General features: G+C 33.1%; 1 protein-coding gene and 1 long non-coding RNA gene across 11 annotated transcripts in view; both read right to left on the minus strand.

Annotated features, from left to right (window-relative positions):
* Window positions 1–15,057, minus strand: part of LOC135786627 (uncharacterized) — a 480,312-nt gene that overhangs the window by 43,145 nt on the left and 422,110 nt on the right. The gene's annotated exons all lie outside the window — the stretch shown is intronic.
* ablim1a (actin binding LIM protein 1a) overlaps window positions 1,337–15,057 on the minus strand; it is a 62,130-nt gene continuing 48,409 nt past the window's right edge. For 6 of the 10 annotated variants that reach the window (XR_010546959.1, XR_010546954.2, XR_010546956.2 and 3 more), the window contains 11 exons: window positions 13,532–13,661; window positions 13,290–13,373; window positions 11,799–11,846; window positions 8,437–8,565; window positions 7,410–7,495; window positions 7,200–7,323; window positions 5,693–5,748; window positions 5,216–5,598; window positions 4,908–4,986; window positions 4,214–4,294; window positions 3,977–4,035 (listed from right to left, as the gene is read on the minus strand). Coding sequence is in view for 1 of the 10 variants with exons in the window: in XM_065296112.2 (XP_065152184.1) it covers window positions 3,922–4,035; window positions 4,214–4,294; window positions 4,912–4,986; window positions 5,216–5,223; window positions 5,538–5,598; window positions 5,693–5,748; window positions 7,200–7,323; window positions 7,410–7,495; window positions 8,437–8,565; window positions 11,799–11,846; window positions 13,290–13,373; window positions 13,532–13,661 (996 nt within the window). In the remaining 9 variants the exon portion in view is untranslated. Of the gene's footprint in view, window positions 4,036–4,213; window positions 4,295–4,907; window positions 4,987–5,215; window positions 5,599–5,692; window positions 5,749–7,199; window positions 7,324–7,409; window positions 7,496–8,436; window positions 8,566–11,798; window positions 11,847–13,289; window positions 13,374–13,531; window positions 13,662–15,057 lie in introns of all 10 variants that reach the window. The other 4 variants (XM_065296112.2, XR_010546958.2, XR_010546961.2 and 1 more) reach the window with 4 other exon arrangements.

Here is a 15,057-nt window from a genome sequence, read left to right on the forward strand (position 1 = left end):
AAGTAAATAAAACAATAAGAAAATAAATGTAGACATACGGAAATAAATAAATGAATAAATGCAGAAATAAATAAGTGATTAAATAAATAAATAAATAAATAAATGTAGAAATGCATAAATAAATGTAAAAATAAATAAATGTAGAAATACATAAATAAATGTAGAAATCAATGAAATGGTGCAAAACCGATTTATTTATTTATTTATTAATATCCGCATTTATTTATTCATGCATTTAATTAATTATTTGTTTATTTCTACATTTATTTATGCATTTCTACATTTATTTATTCATTTAGTTAATTATTTATTTCTGCATTTATTCATTCATTTATTTACATATATCTACATAATTTTTTTTACATATTTATTAACGTATATCTACATTTATTATGTATTTATTTACGTATTTATGTATTTATTAATTTATATACACTTAAGTCATTTTCCGTCCTCCACAAGTCCTGTTCACTTCACGAATCTCTTCGCTGATGATGATTTAAAAGAGTAATTTGTTGAAAATATTAGTTAAATGTCAGATATACAAATTGCCCATGATGTGCCGTGGTTCCACAGGTTTAGGATAAAGAACCACTGATATAGCAAAAAACAAGATTTTGTTGGATGTACAGACAGTTAATGTAATAATGCATTTTTGAGATGTTTGATTCACTGTCCTGCGACATTTTGACATAAAATCTTTTGGAATGACCATTTTGAAAATATTAATTGGAGATTGATTTAAATTTATAATAACAAAGATTGTATCAATTATAAATTTAACGAAATATACTCTAAAATAATACATAAAATTTATCCAACAAACCATTTTCTAAAAAAAATATAAAAATTATCTTTCTGAATGTATTCTGTAAAATTTATACCGAAACTATATATACATTTTTTGATTATGTATGTTAAAGGTTTTGCAGAGGATTTTCTTTTTCCAGGTGGATCATCAAGACTATTGGTCCTCCTAGTTGTCAATCAGGATTGTTGCGCAATTGCATTTTTTTAAAAAGTGGAGAATTTTTTTTTCTAAAATTCGAGAAAATCCTCCGCCACACCTTTAAATTCTTCTGGATTGATGTGGAATGTTTATTTAATATGCTATATGGAATCCAAATTAAGAGAAAAGAGATGTTATTCTTTATTATGACAAAAAAAGGTATAAGAGGCATGTGTTTATGTTAAATCTTATAATATTACTTGGTAAATAACATATAAACAAATGTTAATGGTCTGAAATGATATCCAATATCACCCCATCTCAAGGCTGACATGAAGATTTATTTTGAAAACTTACAAAGACTCTCAAACTGCAAAGCGAACAAAGACTTAAATTCCTCCTCTTTATTTTGAGTATAAATGCATACCCTTTCTGTTGGTTTTTGTTGTTGTTGTTTTTATCCTCTTTTTCCTTAATTTCTGGAAACAGTTTTCTTTGATATGAATGTTATTGTTCACAATATATAATGACTAAGATTAAAAGTATTACTGATTCATGGTGTTATGAAACTCATCAAAGCATTATTTGTGAAACATATGTTGAATATATGTGAAATAAAAATTCGATGCTCCTATACGCATCATTTAACCTGAATACCATGATATTAAAATGATACATTTAGTGCCTGTGCAATCTTCCCACACTAAAATAGTACAATTATTTACACCATGGCCACTTAATATTGTAAAAAAAAGGAAACAATGTCCATATGTTAAAAATTTTACAATTTGATTCAGTATACTGTCAGGAAAAATGTTAAAAAATGGTCTGTCACTGGGGTGGTATTCAAAAAGTACATCTTTGCATCTAAAGAGTTCATATTAGTACATCAAAGATACATATTGTTACCAAATGTATATATATATATCTGTGCCTAAATGGTGTGTGTGTGTGTGTGTATATATATTTATATATATATATGTGAAGGGTACCTGCCCAGTTATAACTTGGGACCATTTTTTGTGGCAGTGTGCGGTATGATTTTTTTTTATTGGTTATGTTTATATGCTCATGTGTGAGAAAGAGAGAGAGACAGAGGAAGCGGATCTATTTCTTTTATTCAAACCTGTCATTTTACTTTGTTTGTGTTTAATGGGAATGTTTCCATCCGAGTTTCTGTTTTGATTTGGTCCTGCTACAAATTCAATGCCCGTAATTCCAGTGAACTGTGCATGAAGGACTGAACACAATACAGTAATCTGTCAGATTTGATTAATGAAGATATATTTTAAAACTGCTGGGAACTGAAGCTCTTTTCCTTTTGGTTTTTCCAAGTTAAAATATTTCCTGTTATTCAGAAATACAGTTGGCAGTGCGCGTTTAAACTCTTCATCAAAAAGTCAAATGCAGTTCATTTTTTACCTTAACTTTGTATTGTGTCATTTAAATATACAGTATATAAGAGACAGAAGATCAGCAGTAGAATCAGACAGATGAAGTGTGTTACTTCTGCACCGGATACAAACAACACACTGCACAGTTCCCCCAAAATATAACTTCTGTCATTGTTTACTCTCCCTCATGTCCTTTCAAGCCCATATGGTGTTTATTCATCCTAAAACACTTAGGGGCGGTTTCCTAGATTAAACCTGAACTAGGCCTAGTTATATTAGGACAAACATACCTTAAAAAAAAAAAACATTACTGGTGTGCATCTTGAGACATAACAATGGCACGGATATATTTTAAGATATGTAAGTGCAAGTTATTTTCGCTACAAACAAGTATTTTAGTTTTAGACTAGGCTTAAGCCCTGTCCAAACATCAGCCCCTTAACGTTCAGGTCTAAAATTATTTGAGGGAAGTAAATAATGAAAGAATTTTCATTTCAGTGTAAACTATTTCTTTAATAAATCCAGAGGCTGGTACAATAGTACAGGGTAAATATATGGATTAGTGGCAATATGGATTAAGTTAAAAAGCATATGAAACTTTTACATGAACGGGTACAAAGAGACACAGGCACACACAGCGTAGCATCTACAATCATCCCCTGAACGAAAAGTGAAGAAAACTAAATTTTTTAGTGGGACACTAAACAGACTATACACCAAATGGTCCCAAGTTGTCACTGGGGCAGAACCCTTAAAAACAGGTCCTAATACAGGCGCAGTTCGTCTTTATGGGCAAATGGGGCAGTGCCCCACCAAAATATTAATCTGCTTAAAAATACAAAACTCTTAAAAAATCGTAAATGTGTGTAATATTTTTCCACAAATATTCTCAGAGTTTATTGACTACGTAAAGTGAGATGAATATGTTTGGAAATTGAGCGCATGGCTCGGTTGGCTACTGTTTGTATGATGATCGAGCTCAACAGCGCCCCCACATTTTTCACATTTAAATTTGTGGTGAAAAATGGAAATGCAGTGAGACCTCATAGGGAGCCATATGGGCAGATTTGAATCTGCCCCTCTAGCTTTTATGTTACATGAACATAGTTTCGAACAATGCTATATCATTCCTTTTTTAGGTACAGATATGTATACATCCCAATATGTACCTTTGAGGTACTAATATGAACTCTTTAAGTAAAAAGGTGTACATTTTGAAGGGGGAACGGCCCCAGTGATAGCTAGGGATCATTTCTAACCATTTTTTTCTGACAGTGTAACTTACAATGATTCAGATTATAAGACAACATTCTTACCTGCATGAGTAAAATTTACTAAGATATCCTACAAAAATGAAGAACATGAGGAAGACTTATTTTTGGATCGGGGAAATGATAGAGACAAAACTACTGTTATATGTATATATGTTAAGACCCTTCAATCAAAACAAACTGATGATATTTCTGCACTGACATTTTCTGCGGCTATAGTTTTGGATTATAGCTTTGACGTCCATAGAGAGCGAACAAGAGAGATTAAAACATACATGATACATAATGTAAATGCCTTATATCCTGCTTAAAAGAGTTTGGCTTTCTTCTTCAGTTCATTACGTTTCCAAAGAGGTAAGCGGTCGAATTCCTGAATTTCCATCCCAAAGATTTCAAAGAACATCTCTGGAGCCAGATGGCGCTAGAAAACAGGTAAATAAAGTATAAATCACAGAAGGGGAATTTATGCATTATATTATCTAATAATATAATGAGAAAAAAAACAGGACTGGAAAGATTTCCACTGAATTCATCACACACCAATATCTGTAGGTTATATTATTGGTTTGGTGTTTTGTGTCTCATATTTTAATCTGTACCTCTAGTCGAGTTCTGTCAACATCTCTGGGCAGTTTCGAGCGACTTCGGCTGGTTATCATGAGCATTTCGTACGGATATATCTTTAAAAAAAACAACAACATGCTTTTGAACAAAAAGTCATACACAGTTCTGCAAAAGTAAAGCTTTGAATTGTTGAAATACAGCCTGGAGTATAGCAAATCTAATATATCTGAGTTTCAAGAATGGTGAAAGTTTAAGCAAAAGCTAGTGTACTTATGGTCTTTTAATTTGGATAAATTGTCAGATAGACTATATTTCCGAAAATTGTATAGAAAACTCAAACATTTTTTAAGCCAGAGTTTACAAGTTAGATGCATAATTTGTTGCTAAAAGTTGTCAGGCCTTTTATCTACAATCCAAAAAAGTGATACCACTGCAATATAAAAATGATTATTCAATGTTACAATATACATGGGCGTCAAAAATTAATAAAAAAATTAAAAGGTCATACACACTCGAAGAGCATTCTTTGTTTTTTATTTTCTGTAATAAATCTTGCTATATTTTCTTGTAAATAAATTAAAAGAGGGTACACTGCCATCATGCACCAACAAAAGTGACTTGAATGCACCTGACATCACAGACACTACGTATATATGAACAACCCAGGAGGACTTGAACACAAAATGGCAAAACATCTGAAATGACTTTAAAATTATAAATATTAGATACTTGCTTTTGGTTCCAGCATATTGGGCATCGACACTCCTCTGTCCATTCTGGTGGCTGACCGATGGTAATCCTGCACATACTAGAAACAAAACACACAGATAAACATTAGACCAGCAGTAGGACCATGTCAGAAATATTATTTTTTATCAAAGAAGATTACGTATTAGTTTAAGGATGCACTTTAGACAAATAGGTCACCATTTTAAAATAATTTACAAATAATATTTCAGTAAGAATTCAGTATCACATGCATGCATCACAGTATATGGATTTGCAAATTCAAAGAGGAAGTCATGTGTACTACGTACCTGAAATTCTGCAAAAGAAAAAATAAAGAGATACAAGGTTTTTATTAAAATGTGAAAAATCCTTCACAAAGGTATATAATTCATATACATAACATCTGTCTCCATACACTCACAGAAATAAAGATACAAAAACTGTTTCTGCGGTGGCACCCTTTTAAAAACCACACACATTTGCACCTACACATTTGGTACATACAATATTAGGACCCCTACTTGGGTTCTGTCCAAGTTGCATGTATTCTGTAGACCTAAATTTGATTGCTTTCTGCTATCATTATAAACTTTATAAACTTAAGACAGAAAGACAGAGAGATAGACTGACCTCTCACTCCACCACAAACATCCCCATAACTGTTATACTGAGTGAAGTCAGTCGATTGAGGCTGCGTCAGAATAAACAAACAATATTCTGCCATGAAATAAATACTAATGCAACAGCAGCAAGTCTCACAGATAACATCAGAACACAAATCTTACCCGATGCAGTCCATTTCGTCCATATCCAGGCAATGAGCCCGTTTTAGAGGGTGAATCTGCAATGTTTAGAAACGGAGTACATGTTTATCATGAAAGCAAACTACAGGACATAATGTGCTTTTTAAAGAAATTACAATTCAATTAAAGGGGACATTTCACAAGACTTTTTTAAGACGTCAAATAAATCTTTGGTGTCCCCAGAGTACGTATGTGAAGTTCTAGCTCAAAATACCATAAAGGACAAACGCGTGCACGCTATTGAGATTATCACGTGAAACGAAACCATATCCATTCAGAAAGTGAGATGAGGGAAGACCAGAGATGGGGACTCGAGTTTGAGACTCGGACTCGAGTGCGCCTTAAGTCGCACACACAGTGACTTCAGACTCGACTTGAGACTCGTCCTCAAAGACTTCAGACTCAACTCAGACTCAAGCCGCGCGACTCGTGAACAATGTTTATTTTTAGGAAACGTCTGATGAGCTCGCTGTCATACCCCTCCCTCCGTTACCTACAACCTGCCCACGACGTAACACGTGACGTATCAGCTCCGCGCGCGCGGAGGCAGTTGGGCGTGTTACAGAGTATTTCTGTGCCGAATGCACTTCGCCAGGGTTCGTACAAGTTTCGGAAAGTTTTTTCGATTACAGGTTCAGCTGACGTTTCAGTGGTTTTCTATACGTATCACTTCTTTATATGGGCACTTCCCCCGGAAAACCCCGCCCACCTGTCAATCAGCGGGAGACGCTACACCTTACAAACATCTTATCACGCGACACAACAATCAACAATGGCACGAAAGAAGAAATGTGTTTTTGGATGTAAGGAGAAGAAATCCAGCCTTATGAAAACAATGATAAAGTTTATTATCCGGGGTCGCAGCGGAGTTTTGCGTGTGTGTTTGATGCGCTGGATTTTCCCAACCGGGTCACGAGTTGCATGCGGTAAGTAAGACTTCTGTCTTATGTTGTAAATATGCGCGTGCATATTATATAAATAACACGAACATGTAGTGAATCATAAGTTATAAGTGTTGTATAAAGTGTTGCATGACTCGTACTCGCTCCACCCGCGGTATATCTCCTCCTTCTTCATTGTTTCGTACGTTATCGGAAAGATTCGGTAAAGCTAATCTTTCTTTTATAAATCTGATTAAACTAAAGACTCTTCGGAGATATAAAGGATTTAATACTACTCTATACTCCAGATTAACATCAGAAATGCAGAAACAGCGTGTGTTACGTGAGCTTTAAAAGGTTCTTTACAGCGATAAAAGTACCATTTTTGGTTCCACAAAGTAAGAGACTTAAAAGAACAATTTCTTATCTTTTTTTATAGTCTAAAGAACATTTTTACTTCAAAGAACATGCAAAATAATAATTTGGTAATTTAGATGTTAAAAGTTCTTTATGGAACCATTCTGGTTAAAATGGTTCTCCCATGGCATCATGAAGCACCTTTTTTAAAAGTAACGTTTGAAATCTAATGTCATGGAAGTCCGGTTCACCTGCATTAGCATTAGATTGATCAGGGTCGTGGCGTTGTGCTGACTGGCTCCGTGGGTGATGCTCGCGGGTCATCTCTTTCTCCTTCTCCTCCTTAAGAATCATTTTCCCTAAACCAGACTGGATCTACAATCACAGGAAGTAAACATCAGTAAATAAACGGATGTTTATCGAACGCCATTGTCTTTATTTTACATTAGACAGCTCTTAACTTTGTTGAGATGTTCCTCCTGAAGCTGTCTGCGTTTGTGCTGCTCCAACTCATCTTCTTCTCTCGATCTTCTCCTCCCGTCTGTCCCTAAACAGATCAAAAGCAATTCACATTAATTGGCCATGTTCATACACACAAAAACACCTGAGGTCAGACAGACGGACTACAAATCCAGTCTATGATGCATTCATTACAATCAGGATTATACCTCATGATAGCTCTGTGTCTACAACACATTCACTATTTAAAATAAACATGCAGGAAGTTTGTGTATCATAGAAAGCAAAGACAAACATTTACATAAAGACAGACGACACAAATGTTTGAAGTCAATCTCAGTACTCAGTTTTAATAAACTTTTTTGTAAAAATAAACTATTTAAAAAGAAAACAAAAATAACTGGGATAATAGTAGTAGTATTTTACTGCCATCTGTTGACTCAAATCTCAGCTCATTTGTCTGGGTTTGGTAGAAGGGGTTAATGAAATAGTTCACTCAAAAATCAAAATGCACTCAAATAATGTTTTTTTTCAACAAAGCGTTAAATTAATAAAAATAAAAAAACCCGGCATAGGTTAAATTACAACCCAATGGGTTGGGTTCCTTCCTTTTTGACCCAACTCTTGGTGAAAAAACAACCCAGCATTTTTCCAAAGTGTGCCCTACTCAAAAATCCAGCATAAGCTGGTTTTAGCTGGTCCCCAGCTTGGTTTTAGCTGGTATTGCTTGTGTAGCAAGCTGGTCTGTGTTTTGGTCACCCAGCTTTGCCAGGCTGGGAGGACCAGCTTAAACCAGCTACTGCCACCTTAAACCAGCTACTGCCACCTTAAACCAGCTACCAGCTTATGGTTGGATTTTCCAGTAGGGTGTGTCATAATTGACTCGCCACTGTGTTTTTTTTTAACCCAAATTGTTTATTTTCTACAAAGGTCTCTCTTCAAACAGAAAAAAAGTAGTAACTGATCCTAACATTTACATTTTTGGGTGAACTATGAAAACAGATCATGTATCACGGTTGACCACAGTACCTAAGACAGCATGAGAGATGTGGAAGGACCAGTTGTCGGTCTCTGTCTTTGCTGGGCTGTCTGGACCCGGGGCGTACGCTGAGGGGAATTTGGCCGATTTGATGATGTCATCAGCCGACTTGCTCTGGGCTGCAAAAGCAGCTGAATCTAGATCAATAAACGGGTGGAGCCGGACCATCAGGACAAGTGCGTCCAAACCATCAGAAATGCTACTTCAGCCATATGAGGCAAATGGTTATGAGTTTAAAGCTGTTTATTATCTGCTAGGGCTGGGCGGTATGACAGGTCAAGTGAAGGATGGTGACGTATGTGTTTTTTACATTTTAATAGATATAATTTGTGCTTTGTGTAATCACATGTGCACAAACATTTAAGCTTTGACTGAAAAGGTTCTTTGGCAAACCAAAAGTGGTTATTCTATTGCATCGCTATGAGGAACCCTTTAAAAACCTTTATTTTGCCATGTGGTTATTATATAAACCGTTTTTAAACTAAATTTCCAAGAATAACAACTATATTGTGATATAATACAGTATATGCCACTATGATGAATACTTTGGTCATACCACCCACTCCCATCTAAACGTTCATATCTTACTACTAAAATGATAATTTTATGACGAGTGGAGATTATTGGTTATATGCCGGCATGCTGGGAAACATGCACAGCTTCCATATTTTAGCCAAAATAAGTCATGCAGCAATGTGACAAACCCTCACTGGCTTTAAAACATATATCTAATATTGTTAATATAGGCTGTGAGATTTACAGTATGCTATGGTGTATCTCTGGACGGCTATCATGAATTGAAGAATGGCCATCAGTTTAAGATGGAGCCTAATGTTGTCAGTGCTTGATGAACAATACTGGGGTGTTATTTAACTTCACATGAAAGTTCTCAAAGAATTCTTTAATTTTACTTTATACTGTATATGTGAGGTACAATTTTTTATTATTATCCTAATGTTCGGGAGCGGGCAACTTTTCTTTACACAAGCACTCACAAAGTTATGGAAGCCCATTTCCGCCACGTTTGGGTAAAATTTTAAGATTTCCTAAGTCATAATAATGACATAATAACTCATTATCTCGACTTAGTACCTCATAATAATGAGAAACATTTTTTATAATAATGACTTAGTATCTCATAATAATGAGAAACTTTCTCATAATAATGACTTAGTATCTCATAATATGACTTAGTATCTCATAATATTGACTTAGTATCTCATAATATTGACTTAGTATCTCATAATAATGGGAAACTAAGTCATTATTTCGACTTAGTCTCTCATAATAATGAGAAACTTTCTTATAATAATGACTTAGTATCTCATAATAATGACTTAGTATCTCATAAAAATGACTTAGTATACCATAATAATGACTTAGTCGAAATAATGACTTAGTTTCTCATTATTATGAGATACTAAGTCATTATTATGAGAAAGTTTCTCATTGTTATGAGATACTAAGTCATTATTTCGACTTAGTATCTCAAAATAATGAGACATTTTTATTATAATAATGACTTAGTATCTCATAATAATGAGAAGGTAAGTCATTATTTCGACTTAGTATCTTATAATAATGAGATACTTAGTCGAAATAATGAGTTATTATGTCATTATTATGACTTAGGAAATCTAAAAATTTTACCCAAACATGGCGGAAATGGGCTTCCATACAAAGCATAATATTTAAAAGATGAAATATTTGCAGCAGAACACACTGGGAAAACTGTATATTTAATGTAAACAGTAAGAAATACTTGGAAATTAATGGTGTTTTCCCATGACAGTGGACACCCTGAATGAGGCGCTCAGTATGTTACAAGTAGGGGAGAACCGGGGCAAAAGTAATGCAGTTATTTAATTGCGTTATTTACTCACTGTTTTCCGCGTGTAGATTTAACCATGAAAAATAAATTCCTAAAGCGGCCATATTTTTCTTATAACGCGTTGTGTTTCTCGTTTCATGTGTTGCAACAGTGATCAATCTACAGGTTTTTTAGTGACCTAACACATCATAAAGTTTCACTTCTCTGAGTTTTTCAAAATAAAAGTAAATTGTGTTTAAATGTGAGGAGATCCTGTTGCTAATATTGTTGTATATGTTAAAAAATGTATATTACTCTAATTTGATTTGATTTGATTTTATAGTCTTAAAACTGTTGAAAACATGTTTTATTATCAACAATTTAAGTTTGTACTGTTGGTTGCTTTTTGATAAAACTGAAATTTAAAAATAAAATAAACAAAGATAAATTACAAAATATGTTTGCAGTTACATATTAACGAGGTCATAGTCATGTATAATTAATAAAAACACGTGTAACACAAAAATCAATCTTGGGTTGTTGTGTTACTTTTTTTATCCACCTGTGTGTTACTTTCATCCCTGCAGGTGGGGTTGAAAGTAACATTTCACGACTTATGTTTAAAGTGAAATTATACTGAAGTCGTTTTACATTTTTTTAATTCCACCTGGTATTGATAGACCACACCAAAGCAAAAATATATCTCTGTCTATAACATTATCTTTTAAAAATTTAGTTTTTCTGAAAAATTGTACTTTCGCCCCTGCTCTCCCCTACTATGAAGATATGAACAGGTCTGTCTTGCAACAACTATATTTGCAAGGTTTGATATTACGGTGATTATGGGTTAAAGCTCATTTTTAAATGAAGATTGTTTGATTCATATGTAAAGTGAAATAGGCTCAGTTGAGAAGACTTCAAACAGTACTTACATGTTTACATTGACGTGGTTCAATAGCACACAAGCAGATATTAATGAGGTGAAGCGACTCACAGTTTCCAAAATAAAAAACAAACAAAACATAGAAATATGGTAAAAAGACATACATACTATACCTAAGGTGAAAATATTTTGGAATTCACTGAATGTGATCAAATCTCTTTTCACTAGTTTGTCCTCTTTAACAAAACATTTATGCCACCTGAAGCTGTTTACCACATACTTGTTAAGATTAATCATTTTTATTTTACTTATTTAGCACTTTACACAGGAGCAACTGTTTACTGTTATGAGTCAGTCAGCATTAGACCATGCAGCCTTTACATATTGAACACACAAGCATAGATAACTTTATATATGATTTACAGCTTTAAACAAGAGAGCTGTTAGACATAAGTGCATTAATGCTTGCAATAATAAAACATTTTGCTTTGTCATTTAAAAGCGGTCCATTAAAAAGGTTGCAGATCATTTTTGTAATAAATATTGGCATTTAAGCACTCAGCCAAATGTGATTTTTACAATGCAATGCTATAAAATCTCTCAAAATGTACAATCTAATCGTTATTTAATGTTAATGTGCTGAGTCTGAAGAACTGTACCGTATTGTTTGTAGATCGGTGGTTTTCTATAGATGTTTATCCCTTGATCTGAAAGACACAAACAATTTTCCGGTTACAAAAAAGCATGTTAAAATAGAGATGCACAATATTTCAGCACGTCGATATTAAAAATAGTAATTGTGTGTATATTTAATTCACTAAATTGCCGATTATTCGCCTTGATATTGTAAATGCAATTATTATTGATGATTACTAGGCTGTACATTGAAGTTTTGAAATGTTTTATAACTTTCTGCGTAGCAGCTGCATGGTAAAGTCTAAACATCCAAAGCTAAATAATATAATGTAAATAACAAATAATTATGTTGTTATTAAAAAATCCAAAACGAATGGCTAAAGGACTTATCTAACATACTTCCCAGAAACGCACAGTAGTGAGCCAAATGCATAGCTGTAATTAAGGATTTTTGTGATTATTGAATAATTTCACCTGTAATTGTAATCCAAATTAGTTTTTCGATTAATGGTGCGGCCCTATGGCCCGTTTTTTTATTTATTTAATCTAATTATTGTTAAAATAAATTAATTAATAAAATCTGGAACTCTGACAAAGATACAAGCTACAGTTTTTGCCCAGGTTTTGCTGGCTTATATCCGTATCACACTGTAAAAAGTTAAAAGTTGGATTAACTTAAAAATTACTTTCAATGGTAAAATTTCAACTTAAAATTGAGGAGTACTTTAAGAGAAAAACAACTTAATTTTGGTAGGTGTTACCAATTAAAGTAATTTTTAAGTCCATCAAACTTTAAACTTTTACAGTGCAGCATCGACTATCAGCTAAAATTATTTAAAAATTGTTGGCATATTGAATATCAGCACACTGTAAAAAAATGCAGCATGAAGTTAAAACACCGTACTATTTTAAGTTTTTACCTGCGATAATTGACATAACTTATAAAAACAAGTTGAAATTGTTTAACTTAATCTTTTAAGTTAAAGTAACCTAAAACTATATGTTGATTTGATAAAAATGCTGCATTTTTACACTGCATAAATTAAATATCGTACATCACTACTTTAAGTATTAATCTCATAAACATAGAAATGTAATATCGACAACATGAGCAATAGTAATGGTGAGGTTTGTCTTGTAGCATAACTACAAGTTTTCAGAATGTCCATACAGAAATTACACATAATATCAACAGAAACAACAGAATATAAAGACTTTAACAAACAAACTGCACATAGACAGACCAAAAACTTTTTTCGCACACTTTGAAAACTCAAATTTACAATTCAACATATGTCCTATTGTGAAGACTGTATTGTGAGTCTGAAAACAGCTTTCAGATGCATTACACAACAGGTGTTCAATTGTTTTTATATATTCCTTTAAGACAGAAAGACAAGTAGACATACAGTAAAAAGATACAGCAAAGTGTTGTGAAAATGTGCTTTGAGATGCATGCTGAGATTGACAGACAGCTGGACATTGACAGGGCCACTTGAAGACTCCTACAGTACCTGGCAGGTGAAAATGTTTAGGGGTCAGAGAGAGAGGAGGGGTGCTGGCACCTGGAGAACTCCGACCGCTGGATGGCTCAGTGCCTCCAATCAGAAACAAGGTCAATGGTTAGGTGAGTTAAAATGCTTTTAAGAAGACCTGGGATAACTAAATCTGGATACTGGGGTGAGAAAGAATTTATAACACACAAACCAATCAGACTACACTAACTTTAGTGTTTATGTGTGAGGATGTAACTCACCAGGTCTGTGGAAGTGTTGTGGTGAGCGAGACAGGGCTGGTGTGTAATTGTAGCGGCTGTAAATGGGTGAGCCGATGGAGCCCTGACTTGTAGACCTATGGAGAATGCGTTCTCTCATATCATAATAACCCTGAAAGACAAAAACAGGAAATATTTCAAGCTATATACACTTAATAAATGTTCCTAAAATTTTGAAGCAGCCTGTAATGTTGCATAAATAACCTTTAAAGGGATAGTTCACTCAAAAATGAAAATGTTGTCATCATTTATTCGCCCTTATGTTGTAACAAACATTTCTTTGTTCTGCCGAAGATATTTTGAGCAATGTTTATAACCAAACTGTCTGTAGGCACCATTGACATCCATAGTAGTATTGTTTTCCTACTATGGAAGTCGATGGTGCTTCTGTTTCCTGCTTCATTACATATAATGCTTTGAGTTCAGCAGAATGACTACAGGTTTATAACAACATGAGGTTAAGTAAATGATGACAGAATTTTCATTTTGGGGTGAACTATCCCTTTAAAAACATTTCAAAAGAACAAAATGGTTCCTTTAAATAGTTGTTGGGGAACCAAAATAGTGCTATGGCATCGCTGCAAATGAGCTTTCTTAGCATCTTTATTTTGCAATAACGCCTTGTATACAAATGTGCCACCTGGCATAAAAAAATTAATTTCTCTGGCCAAAAATATATTTTAAATATATGCTAAATACATTTTGTAGAAAGTATGCTCAATTGAATATATTTTTGAATTTGGACACATTTCAAGGGCAACCAAATACATTTCTAATTTTACATCCCATGTGGCAAAATGTATTTTTTGCAAAATATATATTTGAAATATATGCTAAATAAGTATACTTTTGAAGTTTAAAATATATTTAATTTGAACCTTTAAAAAACTGTTTGTATGAAGAATTTTTTTTTTCCCATTGCGTCATGAATATATTTTCATGGATTAAAATATATATGGAGGGCTAAATATTTTTTGAAGCTTTAAAATGTATTTATTAAAAAAATATAAAAAAAATTGCCCAAAAATATATAGATGAAAAATATATTTTTGTAAACATATTCCAAAATATATTTCAGCAAATATTTTTTTGGCCTTTTTGTATATTATTTCAATATATTTAAAAATATATTTAAAAATAGACTTTTTGCGGTATGGGGGTGTTAACAGGATGTTAACATTCACATCCATTTTAAAGCTGGAGCTTTTACATTTCTGATATTCATTGAACTATCAAAGTAATTTTACACATTTAAAGTATAATTTAAACAACTTAGTGTGTACTGTCAAATTCAACTCAACTCAAACTATCATTACATGATAAATAACATGATAAGATTTCACGTTTAACACAAAATTAGATGTCAAACTGTAGTTTTTTTAATATGAAAAAATTATTAAAAGTTTAAATGTATTTCGGTTTACTAAGTTAGTTATGTCCGAGTTGTTTAAGTAGTTTTTCTTTATATTCTCTACTGCCCTAAAGAATAAGAAAGAATAAGTGCTATA

This window comes from Paramisgurnus dabryanus, chromosome 20, assembly GCF_030506205.2.
Source record: "Paramisgurnus dabryanus chromosome 20, PD_genome_1.1, whole genome shotgun sequence".
In the NCBI taxonomy this organism is placed as follows: domain Eukaryota; kingdom Metazoa; phylum Chordata; class Actinopteri; order Cypriniformes; family Cobitidae; genus Paramisgurnus; species Paramisgurnus dabryanus.